The sequence below is a fragment of the Ceraceosorus guamensis genome (assembly GCF_003144195.1).
Source record: "Ceraceosorus guamensis strain MCA 4658 unplaced genomic scaffold IE81scaffold_2, whole genome shotgun sequence".
NCBI classification, from domain to species: domain Eukaryota; kingdom Fungi; phylum Basidiomycota; class Exobasidiomycetes; order Ceraceosorales; family Ceraceosoraceae; genus Ceraceosorus; species Ceraceosorus guamensis.
Window position 1 is genome coordinate 223,494 of NW_020289997.1, and position 18,459 is coordinate 241,952.

Genomic DNA, 18,459 nt, shown 5'->3' on the forward strand with positions numbered 1-18,459 from the left:
GCGCCGCGGGTCAAATACATGTGTTTTTATGTACCCTATATACCTACCGCATACAGCACATCGAAATCACAATCACAATAATGTGCGCGTACGATGTCCCGCCGCGGTCCGCATAAGCGCTCCTCATCTCGAGTAGTACGCGACAACAACGATATACGTACCCACAGTGAGGCGCTCCCGCACCCACGACGGACGTGAAGCTAAGAGAAAGAGAGAGAGAGGGAGAGAACGCGAGTAGCACACGTCCGGTGTGCGCCCATGCTCGCTATAAAGGTCGACACCTTCCGCTCTCATTTCCTGCCAATACCTCCATCTTCCCTGGACCCCGACGCGGCGCACGTGCTGTATGGCGCTACATACCAGATAATCGGTCAGCACAGAAGCAAATCACGCCTCAGTCTTGTCCAGCAGCCGCTCGCCCTTCCAAGTTGCCGCCCCTCGAGACCTGCAAACGCACGAAAAAGACGTACTTATCTGCTCGCGTAGAGAAGATGCCGCTATTTCGTCGGCGATCTATTCCCAAGGTGTCCAAGGCGGCACCGGCCTTGCCTGACCTCGCCTTGCCCGGGCTGGAGTCAGTAGCCGATCTCAACGCTGCTTATGGTATGGCCGCGCCAGCCTCGACGGACTCTGATCTTGCTCAAATTGATCGCAATGCCAAGACGCAGCAGGCACTTCCGGCCTCGCTACCGAGCTCCCTTGCACAGACGCCTGCAGCTCGACAGACCCGGCAAGCTGAGCCGCAAAAGCCGAAGCTCCCGAGCGATCATTCTCCCTCAAAGACGTCAGCGGCTTCGAGGCTCGGCAATTCCGCGAGTGTACCTCAGTACCATCGTCCCTGGACCCGAGAGGGTGTTGTCGATTATGCATCCTCGTCACCTCTTGCAGCGCCGATCGCTAGCACCCCGCTTGCCAAATCTACAATCCCACCTACAGCGCAGCACAGACCTCCACCGAGCGCATACAAGCCTACCCGCGCTTCGCCGGCAAGTGAACAGGACTTCCGCAACTCGCCAAACGCTGTTTCGCAGCAAAGCCCGCAAGCGAGACGTGCAGCCATTGAGGCTGGAAGGCGCCGATCGCTTCGCCGTAGCAAGGCGCCAACACCTCTCAACATACTCGTTGCAGGCGCAGCGGGCACAGGAAAGACTAGCTGGATTCGGACACTGATCGCGAGCTGCGAAAAGGAAGGCAGCGTGCAGTCTTTGGATCGTGAGCGTTCCCCTGATGTGATGACACGTGCTGATCAGTCATATGCTGAGCGTCTTTCCTACCTTGTCTGCGCGTTCAGCTCAATTGATAGGTCATGGACTCTCCACAAACCCAACGCACCGCACACGACTACACAACCCGCCGATTCCCCTGCCAACGCGCACCGTCATTAATCTGCCCGCTTTTGATCTTGCTTCCGATGCCATCCTGCCTTTGCCTGCAACACCTGGATCTGGCATGTCACGGGGCTCTCGTGGGCGCAGACCGACCAGCATAGCAAGCACCGCTGCAGGCTTACCGACAAGCCGCATTTTGGTCAGCATCACAGACACACCAGGGCTCGACTTTGCTCCCACGAAGGAGTGGGAAACTGAGAGAAAAGTACGAAGTCTGCTGCGAGAGATTGAGAGCCGCCTAAGTCGCACACTGGCAGAGGAGACCAAGATCAGCAGAGCCGCTCAGTCTCTGGCCGATAGCCACATCGACTGCGTCATCTACGTCATTGATCCTCTTTCATTGAGCCGATCATATGGTCCAAAGCTTGACTCGGCGCTAGCAAGAAATGGCTCGGTAGCTGGCAGTGTAAGCGCAGATTCCAAGCGCGATGTGGCCAACGCGGCTGGTGGCAGCTACGAGAGTGCGGGTTACAAGCGTACGAAGAGCATATCAGAAGGCATTGCTGCACGCGATGCCATCTTGTCAGGTTTGAGAAAGAGTGCGACCGTCGGTCGCGCTGCGGGGCAGGGACAAAGCCTCGCGTCAATGGCCAATGGCTCTCCTGATCCTGCGTATGCCTTAAGCGCGCGTCAGGCACGCAGTTCCGGAGGACTGGGCTCGCCTTTCGCAGAACACAAGGAGACTTTTCAGAATGTCGGCGAGGACTCAGACGGCATTGACGAAGAGGCAACGGCGGAGCGCGAGCTTGCACTGTCGCCAGCAGAATTGAGAGCTATATCTAGGCTGGCAAAGCATGCGACGATTATTCCCGTCATCGGCAAAGCGGACCTACTCACAGCCACGGCCCTCGTCGAGGTGCGCGAAGCAGTCAGGTCGTCTTTGATGCGGGCAGGCATTGGCTTAGGCCCATTCGATATCAGAGAAGAGTCTGAAGAGCAAGACGGCGGGGCCCTCGGTCCGGGGCAAGCCCGAACGAATGGACACTCTCATGACTCCGACGAGGACGAAGAGCGCGATGGTACAATTGCTCAATCTGGCGAGGCTGCTCCGTCAAGCAGAGATGCCCCTGTAAAGCGCATTCGGATTCGCTCCAGGCGCACGTACAGCATCGCTGGTCAACGGACATCTATGGACTCGCAATCGCCGGGCGATGAACGAAGCGAGCCTGGTTCCCCGATCGAGCTCAAACAGACTCCCCCGATCTTCGACGACTTGCCCACAAATGCTGCTCTAGGGACTTTGAGCGCGCAGCAGCTAGCATCGATCATACCATTCGCCATCTTCGGTCCCGAGTCAGTTCCACTTCAACTACCAGCAGCTCTGCGCAGGGAGCCCAATCCTGGAAGCTCCGCAAGCTTGATGCGCCGACCTTCTGCGGGTACTTTGCGCAAAGCTCCTTTGCCTGCTGCCCTAGATGAGGAATTCAGCCTCATCACGCCTTTGGACAGCGCTATACCACGCACGCAGGATGTGCCTCCTGTGCCGCCCCTGCCTGCCAATCTGACAGGTGGCGCATCACCGGGAAGTAACTCCACTGGGTCGCCATTTGTGCGCGCCCGAGAAAGTTCGTCAGACTTGGCGATCTCCTCGACCCCTGGCATCGCCGAACGAATGGGGACGACAAACGGAACCGGAGTGTCTGAATTGGGACTACTCAATCTCTCGGACGCTAGCGCCAGATCTGCTACCGTTGGAAGATCTTCAATGCGCCCTTTGACGCAGACCGAGATGACGAAACTCGCACGCCTCAAACGAGACGCTGAGATTGGAGCCATTCAGAGGGACACAGCCCCTCGTTTTGAGAGGTCTTACTTTTGGGGCGATGCTAGTGTCTTAGATCCGTGAGTGTAGATCTAGCTCCCTCCTGTCCTCGACTCTGAAAGTTTCGACTGACGCTCGGTTGCAATTGCAGGGTCCATTCCGATTTTTCTGCCATGCGCTATGCTTTGCTCTTCACACACCTCAAGACTCTAAAAGAAAGTTCACGTGCGCTCTACGAAGAACATCGTGCTCGAGCTTTAGAAGCTCGCAGAGTGACTTTATCTAGTAAGTGCTGTCACCCTGTTCCAGCGTTCTGATCGGAGCTTATTGCGTCTCCAATCGCTGGTCTTTCTGCAGTGCCTGCCAACGAGCAGAGACGACTCATCACATCCATTGGAGCTCTTTGACTGCCACGTCATCCGCCCGAACTTTTCTGTTGTTTTTGTATCGCGTTCAGCGCTCCCAGTGTCGCACCGAGATGCTTCTTTTCGCTCTTCGAAAATCCCTATTTTGCTGCTGGGTCGCCCCTTCTGTGCTAGTATTATCGCTGCTCGTGCTGCTGAATCCGAAACTCGTTAGCTCTTTCACTCTGAGGCAAAAGTTGTCGCAAAAAGTTAATGTGCGCATAGAGGCCTCAATTCTTTCCTCAATCACCAAGCGAAGCCGCAGCGAGCCACGAAAATCGGTCTGCTGCAGCGATCGCAAGCATCGTTGATTGCATGACTTTAAGAGGAACTCTGGTGACTTTTTGAGGATCCAAACATCTCCCAGCCTTACCTGCTTGGTGCCACTCACAGTCACGAGTGATGCATGGCTTCACGAGAAGCAGTGCGCACGGGCAACTGCCGCGTCCATGCAGTCGGAGGGCCCATGCGTAAGGCAAACGCGCTCGGCCGTTTCGAGGAAATTTTTGACTGCACTTCCGCAGACAAGCGGAGGCCCGTCCTCAAATCACGAATCGCATCTTGATCCTTGCTTGTTGCAATTAAGAATTAAGCACGTGAACCATCTCCTACATCTACAACCACGACCTGTAGACTCGTTCTGACATCGTGCACCTGTGCTGCACACTTGCTGATGCTCTGCAGCTAAAGCACTGCTGGCCTGATCCTACTCAAGATGTTTACGGCCCCGGAATCACCGTTTGATTTTCAGGTGAGCGCCAGAGCTATGGCAGACGCTGGACAGAGCGCCACGGCAAACGACTGACTTCTTGCCCGATGTACTTCCTGTTTTGTGCCCGAACAGGCGCTAGACGGACACTTCATTTACACTGATGAGCCTGAGCCCAGTAAGCTGCCTCAGCTCGTTCCAAACCTGGGTGTAAAGGCCGGGCATACTTGGAAAGAGGTGCTTCAAGAGGTCAGGAGTGAGTGGAACGGGTCAGCTTTGAGCTCGACCTCTTTGATCAGCCAGCTGAAGGGATTATGCCACCGACAGGACTCAATGCTAAAGCACGAGATGATGAGAGCGGGGAGGAGTATAAGATTGTCTATGCAGCAAGGCATGGGGAAGGGCACCACAGTGAGTTCATGGAGACGTGCGATCCAGGAAAGATAAACGCCGACTGAATAGACTCGCTTCTTGACCTCAACTTGTTGACGTCAACCTTTGAATCCGCAGATGTCGCAGAGGCAAAGTTCGGCACAGAGGCGTGGGACGCAAAGTGGTCCTTGCTGAATGGAGACGGCGACGATGTGTGGGGACCGGACCCGCCACTCACCGATGTGGGCGTCGAGCAAGCGTTGGCGATCAAGAAAGCTTTTCATGACACCCTTGCGACCTCCGACCCTGCGCCTCTGCCTACCTCGCTCTTCACTTCTCCTCTGGGTCGATCAGCAAACACAGCGCTGAATACTTGGGCGGGACTCGAATCCATTCTCCAGGCTGATGGCTCGTGGAAAGCTGGAGGAGCTCTGCAGAAGCCGCCGAGAGTCATGGAAGGGCTGCGAGAAAACTTTACGGACAGACATACTTGTGACCAGAGGGGAGCTGCTTCACTCGCTAAGCTCAGAGCTCGAGGTTGGGACATTGAAGACGCCATTGGTGATCAAGACGATGTATTCAGCGTGAGTTGCGACAGCGGTTCGTTCTGCATCTCCCTGAAGTGCCATCCCAGAGAGAGGCCACCATTTGTGGGGACGTAGGACTAGCGCATGGGCTGACTTCTCGATTCTCTATGATGCATAGTCTAACATTCGAGAAAGCCCAGATGCAATGTCAGCTCGGGTTGCGGACGCACTGGCAGACATTTGGGCACGCTCAAAAGGCGAAGATGTAATCAGCATCACCTCGCACAGCGGGACCATGCAAGCTCTGTTCCGGGCGACCAGACATCCAGACTTCAAGCCTGTTCCTGGCGCGCTCATCCCTTTGCTCATCAAGGCTGCACCGCGCTCGGGCTCAAACGTCTCCCGACAACAGAACGTCGCTGCGACTATTGGAGCCGATGCCGCTGCTGCAAGCACAGCCTTTGCCCAAGGTCTTCTCGACTCAGACTCGGAGCATGCTGTCAAATACGCCGCCTCTCAGCCTTATAAGCACGGTGTGGTTGATGGCTTGCTGAACGATGCCCTGCTCACAGCCGCCCGGGAGGAGATCGTCGCAGAGCTGCGTTTCACCGAGAAGGAAACGGACATCTACAAAGTCAATCAGACTGGTGATCTCGCCAACTTGGACGGCTTGCCAGACTCTGAAGTCGGCAGGCTCCAAAATCTCCTGCGAGTTCGCAACGCCATCTACAGCGAGCCTTTCAGGGCTTGGCTGATGAGCGTGACTGGATGCGGACCGCTCAGCGCGAAGAACAAGGACATGAGCATTAACGACTATCGTGCGGGATGCCACCTACTCAATCACGAGTGAGTCTTCTTGGCCGTGGCGCTTTCACCTCATGCGTATTCGAGCTTAATGTGCCGTTCTCGACACGTTCAGTGACGTCATCGGAACTCGCCGGCTGTCCTACATACTCTACTTGCCCGACCCGAGCGAGGATTGGAAGCCGGAGTACGGCGGGGCGTTGGAATTGTATCCAACCGTCTCTCGAGGTGTGCCTGTCAATGTCCCAAGTGTCGTCATTCCGCCAAGTGAGTGCCGCCGTTCCACTCGGCTCCCGTCGGACTGGCTGCTCAGGCCTACCCTTGTCGTGACAGAGTGGAACCAGTACACGTTCTTCACGGTGCAGCCAGGCCATTCCTTCCACAGCGTCGAAGAGGTTGTGGATCCCAGCCGCAGTAGACTCAGCATCAGTGGATGGTTCCACCGCCCACAGCCTGACGAGAAGGGCTTTGACCAGCAGGATAAAGAAAGAGAAGAGGAAGAACGAAAGGAGCACGCCAGTGCAGAAGGCCTTGTAAGCTGAGCAAAGTCTGAAGTCTATTGGCGATGCGCGCTGACCTGCAAATTTTGGCGCTTGCATTTTTACCAGGCATCGAAGAAGGCAACAGCCTCTTTTAAAGCATATCCCGAGGAGCTGAACCCTCCCCTCCCCGGCTCAGCCCTCAGTACTGTTGATCGGACGTACCTGGCCCAATTTCTGAATCCGGCTTACTTGCAGCCAAAGACTCAAGCTCAGCTATTTGAACGTTTCGGCGACGAATCGCACATCTTGCTGGCGGACGTCCTGCGGCCAGAGCTAGCTTCTAGCCTCGAGAAGGCCTTGAAGAGCGCTGATGGAGAAGCTGGCCTTAGGTGGTGGGAGAAAGGTGGGCGGGGTCAGGCAAGGATTCCCGATCACCAAACCGGTGTCACGGAGCGATGGAAGATTGTGGGACCACCCCATCGCCAGCGGTACTTGTCATTAGTGGGCAAAGACGAGCTCGCGAAGCCTGCTCTGTCCAACGCGCCCATTCCGCAACCGATCCCTACGGACCCTGAAAGTGTGCTGGACCTGCTGCGATCGCACTTGTTCCCCTCGCCGGCTTTCCGGCACTTTTTGGCAAACGTGACTCAACTTGTTCCGATTGGAGCACGTCCCTTCGAGACCCGACGTTTCCGACCAGGTTTGGACTACACGCTTGCACGAGCAGATAGCGAGGCGGTACTGGACATTTGCCTTGGTCTCACTCCGGATGTGGGACGAAGTGCAATCGACGCTTCAGGCGGCGCGACTGCGCCCAAGGGACTAGCTGCAAAGAAGGCTGCTGCAAAACGCGCAAAGACGAACGCGACGAAATCGAATGGAGGCATCACCAAGGCTGAGGCGAAAGAGTTGGCTCAAGCTTGGGAAACCGGGGATGTTGGAGGCTGGGAGGCCTACATGGCACCTGCTAATGATGAGGAGGATCCAGCAGTGTACGGTGGAAATGTCAAGAAGCCTAAGAATGAGGAGGGCGCGCCGATCCAGGGTGATGTCGATATGCGTGACGCAGAAGTAGAGGAGGAGGATGACGAAGACGAAGACGAAGACGAAGACGACGATGGGGTGTTGCTTAACATCACACCCACATGGAACACCCTTAGCATTGCCCTGAGGGATGAGGTGAGCAATTTGTGTCTCGCCAATCGTTGAGCCAATACAAGACTTAAATCACAAGCTCGTCTCCGCCGCCCTGCACAGGGAGTGATGAAGTTCATCAAGTATCTTTGCGCCTCGGCTGGAGGTAGCCGCTGGGATGTTGTTGGCGAGCTTGAAGTGGGAGCTGCCATCGAAGAAGAAGACGACGACGTCCAAGGATAATTTCGATCGACACACTTGCCATCGACGACCTCGTATTTGTTTTCGAAAAAGCTTCCATAGCTACTCAGTACAGTATGATGCTCAATTCTATCTAGAATTTGATGGCGCTGTCGTCTCCAAAGAAAAGAATGTGCCTGCCCTCGCAGTACACCTCTTTGCGATGACTTTGGTGACTTCAAAAAGATACAGGCTGCTAGGCTTGGATAAGATGCTGTGCCTTCAGGCACTGCTGAGACGATTGATCCACCGCATCGCTCTGTAAGCTCCGGTGGCCGCTCGATGCTTTTTGCCCGGGGCACTATTTGTGAGGTGTGAAACTCGGCAATGACGCGCCGAATGCGACTGCGTTTCGGGAAGCCTGTCCGGAGACTCGTAAAGTGAATAAACTCATCAGAATCGAGTCTGAGAGGAAGTCTCTGCGCATCGTATGTGAGATCGAGGAGACACGACAGCATGCGCAGAGCTGGCCGAAAACAGCTCGGCGATAGAGATCACAATGCCCGAAGTGGTCGTCATTTGAGTCAAAACTGCACTTTGCGTCGAGCTGGTCGCAGTCAGAATGAACAAAGCGACTATAGAGAGCAAGAGCAGCCAGTCATGACTCACCACTCGCAGTGGAACGCAAAGCTCAAACAGCACGTGTGAGCGAGATTGCGTCGTTGCAGTCTTTGAGTGGGCCGAAACTTGTGCTTCATGAACAAAGACGGACCGAGAGCTTCTTTTCGGGCCGCGTTGGAAACGCCACGTCGTCATTCACTGCATGTGCACAAGCCTCGCTGTGATGTCAGGTTGCACTCACCACTATAGGAGCGAGCCCTGGCATCGTACAAGTCGCATCATCAGCGACTCAATCGTCCAGTTCTAAAGTGAAGGTGCGGCAACTATAGGGACGCGATTCAAGAATTTAAATACGGAAATGTTTTGATCGATATTCGTGCTTGGGCCGGATGGTCTAGTGGGGTTGGCCACCTTTCTAGAATATCTCCTTTGAGCGCAGGTGCTGTGTACATTTGGCTGGTTGCGCGGTAGAGTACGAAACTCCCGCGGAGGACTCCTAATGACCGTACTTTTGCCGCGCGCGTGACTCGAATGCCTTTTACCCCTTGTTGCGCGGCTATACTCGTCCCGCGAACTCTCTCGAACAAGTGTGGTACGCTCGGCAGACTGCGATATTTATGATCTCTAGGCAAGCAGGACAGTCATTCTTGATTCTTGAAACCTCCTTTACGATTGCACGGTCGGTACATGGATTCGACGGACAGGCGCCAGCAGAGGGTCAGCTGAATCTGGCGGCGCAAAGGTCGGAGTGCACCGTCAAGAGCAGGATGCAGCATGGTTGCCAAGGATCATCAAATTGAGGGACGATGCAATTTGTCTACAATTTGTGCGCCCTCCGCTTCTCGACCCACCTCTGCGCCGTTGCAGGCTTCGATATACCTCGGATACCGTATATACAGCATGCGATCTACGAGGAAAATTGCTTGCTGGCCTCGAGTATACATGTTCGAGTGGACTTGCAAACAGGCTTGCGAATCCCAAACAAGCATGACCTTGCGTAGGAGCTAGAAGTCTCGACTGAACGCTGCAAATGAAGCTGCTGTGCATGATGGCCATGCACTCGGAGAGAAGATGGGACGTTTTGCGCGCCGCAGAACGACGGGCATCGTCCACTGCGTGCCACACTTCTCCACAAGCATGTGTAGGGGCGCAAGGTTTGTTTGAAACTCGACTGGTCATTCAAGATTCTTGATTGGGAGGTAGAGTACGCATCTTGGGGAGAGGAAAAGTTTTGGTCCAATTCGTAGTACTTGGTCTATAGTCTTGCTTTTCGCAAGTTGTTTGGGTGGTGGGATGTGCATGCATGCACCTCTGCTGTGTCGACCAGCAAGGCACGATTGAATCGGCTATATATATATAGACAATGTCTGGCTGGCTTGATCAAAGAGTCGACAATTCAATCAAAATCACAATTTCAATCGCAAGTCACGAAATGGTGAGTCAAGTCCGCGGATGTATCGCCCGAGACGCTACACCATCGCTATTTCGACTCGGATGAGTCATGTCAAGGGCGTCAGAGCGAGGTGTCTTTATGATTCAAATTGTATACATGAGTGGTAGTTCAGAATTGATATCGACAGTTCGAGTTGAGTCTTGAGTACGTCCAGAGCCGGATCAGCTGCGGGCTCTTGCGGCTTGCCTCGATCGTGCTCTCATGTGAGTTGGCGCGAAAAGCAGATCGCGTGTACTGATCAACCACGAATCCTGAATCAAGAATCCTGCATCGACTGACACAGACTACTCATCAGGACCCAATACTCGTGATCATTCTCGAGGTGCTAATTGCTATGTGTGCACACTTGCACATCTCGTGACCCACGACTGCCCTCGCTCGACGGTCGTGTTCTCAGCCTGAACACCGAACCAGCTAGGCGATTCCATGCATGGACACGACCGGATCGGCTCAATCTCTGATGACCATCCACTCATCCATGCAGCACCTACCCTCACAAATTCGGACCGCTAGTATGTCGGCTCGGAAGCGCGGCACTCTGACTTCACTTATGCAACTGCTGTAGCAGCTGGGTAATTGCAACACCCGCGGCCGCTCGCAGACGCGGCATTCCACACAGCAGTTCCATACACGTACGTCGCAGCACTGTCGCCCATGGCCGTTCATGGCAGCTAAAAGTTGACTCTTTGAGAAGGTGGTGACGTGAAGCGCCAACGGCGGGTACGTCTTCTAGCTGTCACGGAGGCCCACGAGCACGACCGCAATTGCGCGCAGCTTTACCGAATCAAATTCAAGCAAATCGATGAGGAACGGGCGCAGCAATTGGTGACGGACGGAGCAGCAGCGGTGATGAGCTTGATTGCACCAATTTGGGCATCTCCGCCCGTGACAGCCGAAAGGCAGGATCAATTCAGCTATAATTCTCGCTCCATCTTTGATTCACTCATTGCTGCAACCGCGCGTGAAGCAGCAATAATTAACAGGTCTCACTTCCGCGACATTATCGATTGATCAACGTTTCTGCTGTCTGCGGCGGCCAGGCGTGCAAACATGTGTATATACGGTTGCTCCATATGGCTGCAGGGTCTGGAGCGCAAGACAGCCTTCTCAATCAAGACGCAGCCAGTGACGAGTCAGAATCAGAGCGCAATGATCCGCTCATCATCTTCTCACATCCTTGGCATCATGGGAGTTGGGAGAGTGATGAGCGCTGCATGCGTATGCCTACGATCCTGAACTCAGGGTCGATACTGCCTCAACCTCGAGCTGCAGACATGAGCAACACCCGCAGACAACCTTCCCGTCTTCGCCCTGCCTTCAGATGCAGCACACACTGCTCCTACGGGAGTCAGCTGGCTGATGATGGTGACAGCGTGCCCGATCTGACGCCCTCGCAAGGGCGAACCTTGGACCCAACTGACGAGCTGCTGGCTGGCTGGCTGACGGGTTGGCTGGTGATTGCCAATTGTGACTCACCTGGATGAAATCAGCAGCAGCGCTGAGATATGGCTCAGTGAAACACGAGTCGCACTTGCCGGGCTCCTGCTGCTCCTTCAGTGGGATCGCTCCTTTCTCAGCACGCTGCTCCAGTGCCGCAAATCTATGGTGGCAAGTCGCACGGGCTACGGGTGAGGAATTGCATTGTGATTTACAATTGGGCGTCGCCGCGTTTGTGTCCCGCGTCCTGATCCAACGCGGCTTACGTACCTAGCTCCCTCGATCCCCTTCCAGCAAGTCTAAGTGTGCTCATCACTTAGCCCGCACTGTAACGGTACCGAGTCGTGCGAGTCCAAATTGGAAGGTCCACAGCCGGAAGACTTCCGTCGATCATGATAGTCGCACAATGCGTGGCGTGCGTGCCGTTGTACACACACTCTCTTGACTTGAGTGGTGGAATGACCCCGTGGCCAACTCTAAAGTCGTCAGCTCGCCACCCGGCTCTCTTTTCCTCCCACTCCCCCCTCCACAAGCAACCCCTGCCCCTCTCTCCAAGCATTCGAACACGCCATAGTGTTAGTCATTCTTTGTGAACAACTCCACTCCCCATCATTCCTTTCTGCCACCAGACACGTCCAAAGTCCATTCGTACCAGCTTCACCATACCAAGGCACTGCTTTCCACATTCGTTGCGGCGGCTGCATCGCCCTTTCCACTCTCAAAGCTTTCGAGGGCTACGAAAATCCTAGTCATTGTAGTCTAAGCCCTCTCCGGGCGGTCGCACGGACACTTCGCTTGGCGGTTGGACTGACAGGATGAGCGTCATGCACGTTGCAAGCGCAGGTGCAAACGAGGTGAATCAGTGGCTCGCGAATGTCATCTCGGTCCCACCTGCTCGCAACTCACCTGCTCGCCCTTCGACACAGGCTTCGAATGGCTGGCTGCCCCACGAAAATTCCCGTCCCAAACCCCTCGGCGACAGTGCGAAGCCCTGGCAAGAGCAACACCGTGGCCACAACGCCATCGCGCCTCCTGCTGAGTGGGATGGATCTCTTTTCGATGGCCTCATCGATCACAGCGCAAATCAGTCGGATGACACCGTCTCCGTCTCGGACGTCTCCACCCCACCTCTCGATGGACCCAACACTGCTGGCATCCACCATCCCAAATCCGAAATGTACTTTGGCGACGGTCCTCAGCCAAACATGGCTCTCTGGCAAGACTCGTACAATGTGCGCCAGCCTCAGCACCTCCATCCTCACTGGCAGGGCATGCCTCATCATCCTCACGAAGCTCAAATTAAGCGAGAGCACATGTACAGTCAAGAAGGGGCACACATGCACCCTGCCATGCATCACCACGCGGCCAACGGCTACTTTCCTTCCAATGCGCCTCTATTCCAGGGAGCGGGCCCCAACACACCCTCTATGCCGTGGAACTACATGCGCTCAGTATATATGTCGAATCTTGCGAATCGCGACGATTCTGCTCGCGCCATGGAAGTCTGCGGGCCTCAAGTGGACAGCAACGTTCAGACGCGTAGGCGCAGCAACACGATCGTCCAGACGCGTCGTCGAGCCAAATCGTTGAGCAAGCCAGCGATTCAGCCTTCTCGTCGACCCATCACCTGCCCGACGTGCGGTGAGCGCATCTCTTCTCAGCGGAACCTCAAAGCCCACTCTCGCGAGCGACACGAAAAGGTCAGACCCTTTGTCTGCTTGATCTGCATCACTTCCACCAATGGTCGCGCTCATGCTTATAGCCGCAAAGAAGGGGTCAAGAGACACGTCAAGACTTGCCACCCTGGGTGCGATCCTGAGCGCAACGTCGGCCAGACGAGAAGCCGAGAACATGTCAACTTGGCCCGCCCTCAACCGCTGATGAAGACTATTCCCAGCTAAAATTTTCTGCGAGGCCTCTTGTCGCCTGCGACGTGGCGTTCAAAGTCCTCCTTGATCAGCCTTGTGCGTAGCACAATGATCTACAAGTCCCGTCTCCACGTAGACAGTCAAGCAACCTGCTCCTCCTCCTCTCGCTCCAGATCATGCTCATTTAATTCAAACCTCTTGACAATTCACTACAGTAAATCCCCTGTCGAACTATTCTCCACCGACATTTTGAACAACGCGAATTTACGCTGCTGCAGCGCACAGCGGATACCCGTCCGCCACATGGTACATTTTTCGAAGACGCTCTTCCGTCGTCGCAATCAAGATGATCGACGCTATTTGACCTGTCTCAACACAATGTTGTGCTTCGTGAAACGCTCTTCACTTGTGTGACTCCATTGTGATTTATATTGCAACCTTTCGTGACGAGCGTGGTCTTCGTGTCGGCGTAGCAAGCTACAGCCGTCCAAGCTTCGTCTAGGGCAAGTTTGTCACCCAACGGCCATTGACAAGTTTCTGCACCGCCTTCATGGGCGGCAGCTCCCAACCCGGGGCAGAGTTTCTTTCATCGGGCTCGCATGCCGGTCCAGTGCCGTAAGTGGGCACCACCACGACGTCCCTTTGAGCGCCAACGCTTGAGCCGTTTGCCGCGTTCAGCCTGGCAGCAGCAGCGATCGTCGCTGCCGTGCCCCCAGACGGCTCTGCAGGTTTGGAAAAGGAGCACAAGGGGCGAGCCAATGTGGAGAGCCACGCCGGGTTGATCCTTGTGCACATCTTTAGCCAGACCTTCTCCTTATTTGACGAGGAGACGTGCATCTCGTCGAAGATGATCCACGGCGGTGGTGCGCCATGAAAAAGCGTCGATGTGGGATGAATGAAGCACGCTTGACCAGGTGCTGCTCGCACCAGATACGCAACGCCTCGTGTAGACGTCAGCTTGGCTCCTTTTCGTCGCTGATGAGAGTACTGTCGGCCAGCTTCGGTGCCTTCGTTTGTCAGTGACAGCACGCGAGCTGCAGCTTCTGGCATCAAGTCTGCCCTCACAGCTACTTGATCGACGTATGCAGATACCAGCAGCTGTCGCAAAACTTTGAGCTGCGTCTCTGTGGGCGGCGGAAGCTGGGGATTCGACAGCGACCTGACCTCCGCACTTGGAGCTACGCGTGACTGCACGATCGCACACAGTTGTGCGCGAAGCTTGTGGATTTCTTCCATCGCCTATGGACGAAAGTCGACTTATTGAGCACCGATTCGGCAGAGCTAGATGCATTTGAAGTCGCTCACCTTTGACCTTAGGAAGTTCCGCTCGCAGAAGGCTACACCTCCGCGCTCGTACTCATAGGCTCCGACCGCAGCAAGAAGCCTGAAAGTATCACTCGCACCGCCACCAAGCGCACTGAACTTGTTCATCGCAGCAAAGAATAGTTTCCTGCGCTCCTTGCGTCGTTCATCTTCCTTCGCTTGCTCGCTTGTGAGATGCCGCGCTTCCTCAGGCAAACCATCTAGATTATCCTTATCGGTGCTGCCATCTTTATCTGCAGGATCGTTGAGGGCTTGCTCACGCAAGAATGGGTCTCCAACACTCAACGCAGCTACCAGAGCCACGATGTAAGGGAGACAGCCGTGCTGTTGACCCTGTACTAAAAGTTTTGCAAAGCGAGGTGTGAGAGGAAACAAGCTCATAGCTCGGCCCAAGTCGTTGATCCGAGGCTTCTGTAATGGTCCCGGTCCAGCTGCCTTTACCATCTCTAAGGCGCCTAGACGGAGCAAGATCCTTTCAGCTCGACTTAAAGCTCGGCGGTTCGGAGGCGTTGGGAAGGGAAAATTGGCGATGGTCTCGATGTGCATGGCGTGCATCTGAAGCACCAAGCCTTCGACGGGCGTTCGCAGGATTTCTGGCAGAGAAAAGGGCGAAAAGGTGTCTTCAAAGACCGCGCTCGAGTAGAGGCGATAGCAATGACCGGGACCTGTACGTCCTGCTCGACCGGCTCTCTGAGCAGCGCTTGCTTTGCTGATCCACCTGACATCGAAGCTTTGCACTCCAGTCGTAGCGTCGTATGACCGTTCTTTCGAACGTCCGCAGTCTACCACGTATGAGACGCCTGGAATCGTCAAAGAAGTCTCAGCGACATTGGTGGCGACTACGCAGAGCCTGGTGCCCTCGGGAGGTGGCTCGAATACCCGCATTTGCTTGTCGGATGGTAGGAGCGAGTACAACGGCAGTATGTGCAACGGGACGTCAGTATCGTCCTGAAGATGCAGAGGCAGGTCGGCTTCTGAAGTGGGGTGCACACCAGATGCTCCGTCATCAGTCTCGAGAGCATCGTCGTCTTCGAATAAACCGTCATCGACGTCTGGTGCAAGGTCACCTACACCATCCGCTGCCTGGGAGGGGCTAGAAAGTCCTAGCTGCATTTCTTCAGCTTCGACATCGCCTTCCTTGGCGTCGAATTTGACGTTGCTTTCCTCAAAAAGAGTGTCCTCGTCGTCAGCGCCGCGAGCCGAAGGCTTGAACCGTTCACGGTCCCTTGCACGCTTGTTCCTCCGCTCCTCGATCGCCCTTTTGCCGAAGCGCCTTTCAAGTCTTTGACAGACGGTCACAATTTCTTGCTGCCCAGTCAAAAAGACCAGAATACCTCCTGGCGGCAACCTCGCATGGATCTTGATGACCTTTTTGGTAGCTTCTTCCAAGTAGTCGTGTCGCGTTCGTCTGGCAAAATGCACACTTACAGGATGCTGGCGCGCTTCGACGTTGATGATTGGAGGCGGGGTTGGGAAAAGAACCGTATTTTCTGCAAAGTCCGCCACGCGCAGGGTCGCGCTCATGATGACCAGTCTGAGAGGCCTGGCATCAGGCTTCTTGTCGATCCAGCGCTGCGCTCTTAACCGGACCACTCGCGAGAGCACTCCGATCAGAACGTCGGTATTCACAGATCGTTCGTGCGCTTCATCGATCAGGATCGCGCTATATTTGCTGAGCAAAAAGTCACCAGCCAATTCCCGAAGCAGCACACCGTCTGTCATAAACTTGATGGCAGTGGTGGGCGAGACGGTAGCATCGTAACGGATTTGATGCGAGATTTTGGTGGGCGGCAACGACAACTCGTTGGCAACGCGCGTCGCCATGGATAGCGCAGCGACTCTTCTAGGCTGCGTGACGCCAACCATTCCGGGATGCAGACTATTCCGCGTGCCGAAGCCGAGCTCGTACAGGAATTGGGGCACCTGCGTCGTCTTGCCGCTACCCGTCTCTCCGCACAGCACGGTGACCATGTTCTCCATGATTGTTCGCGTGATCAGGTCCTCCTCCTGCAGTATAGGGAGGTGCCGTCTGCTTTCGTCGATCGATTCGGCACGTTTGACGTCGACGCTTCGAATCGCCACTGTGCTTGAGCTAGACTCCTCTACATACCTTGCCGCGAATGGAGTCAACGGCTCAGACGATGCAGCACCTAAAGGACCTTGGGGCCGCTCATCCTGGTCCATCAGGTCCTTTACCTTTTGCGTAAGCCCCATGACAGGTTCTGGGCCCTTGTATGGGCCTTCATCGTGCGCAGAGTTGGACACAGACGCGTCGTCTTCGCCTTTCGCTCGAGGATCTGCGCCTAGCCCGAGAGCTGCGCGAGCCCACTCTTTAAATCCTCTTCGTCTACTTGGCTCTGCAGGTGTCTCTGGCGGCTTGAGTACAGTGTGGTTGAGAGCTTCTTCTGCCTTTGGAATGGGGACTTCTGAAGAGGCGGACTCAACTCCAGGCGTCGGATCATCCGAAAATCCCTCCCAAACTGATGCCGAAGAGTCCTCGTGCTCGCCTTCGCCCACATCCCCATCTGCAAGATCAGATGAGTCCTCCTCTGAATCTTCATCGGCATCTTCGTCCAATTCTTCCTTCGAGTCGTGCTCGTCGACCTCGGAAGGTGTTTCGTCGAAGTCGCTGCCGAATACAGTGGCAGGATCCATACCGCGAGCGCGCATGGCCGCGATCAGTGTGCGGTCATCCACATTGCGCAAGCTCTGATTGCTATCTCTTTGTTCTGCAGTGCGTCCATTTCGAATGACCGTTTTGGATCCGGCGTCGTCGAGGTTCGCGGAAGCTTCGCCTCCAATCTCCGCTTCCGAAGCCGAGCTCTCTGAGCTGTCAAAGTCGCTGCTTTCGAGAGGAGGGGTCGGCGTCTTGGCTTTGCGCTTCTTTTGTCGCTTACGCATTGGAGCGTGAGCGATCGGTCGACCATCTGGACCTCGAGCAAGCGCTGAGCCCAGTGAGGTGGGCCTCTCGGGCTGACTTGGCCTCGATGAGATCGCTTCGGCTTCCGGGGCAATTGGTGAGGCGGAAGCCTCCTCCTCCTTCGTTTTGAAACGATTCGCTGCCTGCATGATACGGGCACGTCGTTCTGGATCGTCCAGCTGCTCCCCTGTAGGTCGATGTATGCTGCCGTCCAGCATAGCATCTTCATCCTCGTCTTCTGGCTCCTCATCGCTTCGATCGCCCTCTGCTATTCTTCCAACCTTGATGTCCCTCTTTCTCCTCTTCCTCTGTTGCTTTTCATTGATCCCTTCCAACCTTTCTGCCCCGCTTCTCGCTCGACCCGTACCCAAGGTGGAAGCAGACAAGAAGAGCGAACGATCTCCCACTTCGGCTGAGCTCTGGCTGAGCTTCTTCAAGAGATCATTCTTGCGATCTTTGGCCATACCTTTTGCGATGTAAGCTTCCAATCGTTTGCGCTTCTTCGATGACATGCCAGCCGGAGCCTTTCGAGCGATCCTCCTCGCTTCCTCTACTGCTCGCTGAGCTTCGTAGGCTGCCGGGTTGATCAGCCGGGCGTTGGGATCGAGCGTGCCGCCGATCGTTGAGGTCGAAGCTTCATGCTGCGCACCTTCGCCTGATCTGCTGCCGTGTGCGCTCTTCTTGGAGGCCTTTTTGCCTTTGTGCGTGCGACCGCCAGCGGTGGAGGAGCGGGCTGCTGCATTGTAACGCTCCTTCTTGGGAGCCATGTTGCCTGTGTAGCGAATGCGCCGGGTGATTACTGGCTCTACTCAGAGTGCAGCCCTCCGAGAGCAACTCTATGTCTAGGAGGAAGAATCGCTTGTGACCAATGGGTGGTGGTGTTCTCGTTCATCGCCGACGTCGAGGTCGTGCGCGACTGCTGCATTCGAGAAGATCTATCAGACCGGCCGGTTCGCATCGCGCGGCAAAAGGCGGTGCTAAATTTTGTCCACTTCGGCTCACGTGATGCGCACCGCAGACGCGGATTTCGCTAGCGAATCATCAAATCAAGATTCTGATGATTTTGAGTTGCTAA

At 55.3% G+C, this 18,459-nt stretch overlaps 4 protein-coding genes across 4 annotated transcripts; 3 read left to right on the forward strand and 1 right to left on the reverse strand.

The window, feature by feature from the left end:
• Positions 1 to 61: 61 nt before the first annotated feature.
• IE81DRAFT_363484 (hypothetical protein) lies at positions 62 to 3,726 on the forward strand. Its single transcript, XM_025516776.1, has 4 exons — positions 62 to 1,212; positions 1,292 to 3,230; positions 3,302 to 3,435; positions 3,508 to 3,726. Exons 1-4 carry the CDS (start codon positions 492 to 494, stop codon positions 3,555 to 3,557), a joined length of 2,844 nt encoding a protein of 947 aa, XP_025373214.1. The 5' UTR covers positions 62 to 491; the 3' UTR covers positions 3,558 to 3,726.
• Positions 3,727 to 5,457: 1,731 nt separating this feature from the next.
• IE81DRAFT_284553 (hypothetical protein) lies at positions 5,458 to 7,825 on the forward strand (the record flags this gene model as incomplete). The annotated part of the gene is made up of 5 exons (XM_025511593.1): positions 5,458 to 6,008; positions 6,082 to 6,233; positions 6,300 to 6,499; positions 6,575 to 7,627; positions 7,706 to 7,825. The coding sequence occupies 5 exons, from the start codon at positions 5,458 to 5,460 to the stop codon at positions 7,823 to 7,825; spliced, it is 2,076 nt and encodes a 691-aa protein (XP_025373215.1).
• A 4,263-nt stretch (positions 7,826 to 12,088) lies between these two features.
• On the forward strand, positions 12,089 to 13,174 carry IE81DRAFT_344121 (hypothetical protein; the record flags this gene model as incomplete). The annotated part of the gene is made up of 2 exons (XM_025515772.1): positions 12,089 to 12,127; positions 12,200 to 13,174. 2 exons carry the CDS (start codon positions 12,089 to 12,091, stop codon positions 13,172 to 13,174), a joined length of 1,014 nt encoding a protein of 337 aa, XP_025373216.1.
• Positions 13,175 to 13,335: 161 nt separating this feature from the next.
• IE81DRAFT_319427 (P-loop containing nucleoside triphosphate hydrolase protein) lies at positions 13,336 to 18,273 on the reverse strand. The gene is made up of 2 exons (XM_025512721.1): positions 14,447 to 18,273; positions 13,336 to 14,380 (listed from the first exon to the last, which is right to left on the reverse strand). The coding sequence occupies exons 1-2, from the start codon at positions 18,149 to 18,151 to the stop codon at positions 13,640 to 13,642; spliced, it is 4,446 nt and encodes a 1,481-aa protein (XP_025373217.1). The 5' UTR covers positions 18,152 to 18,273; the 3' UTR covers positions 13,336 to 13,639.
• Between the last annotated feature and the right edge of the window lie 186 nt (positions 18,274 to 18,459).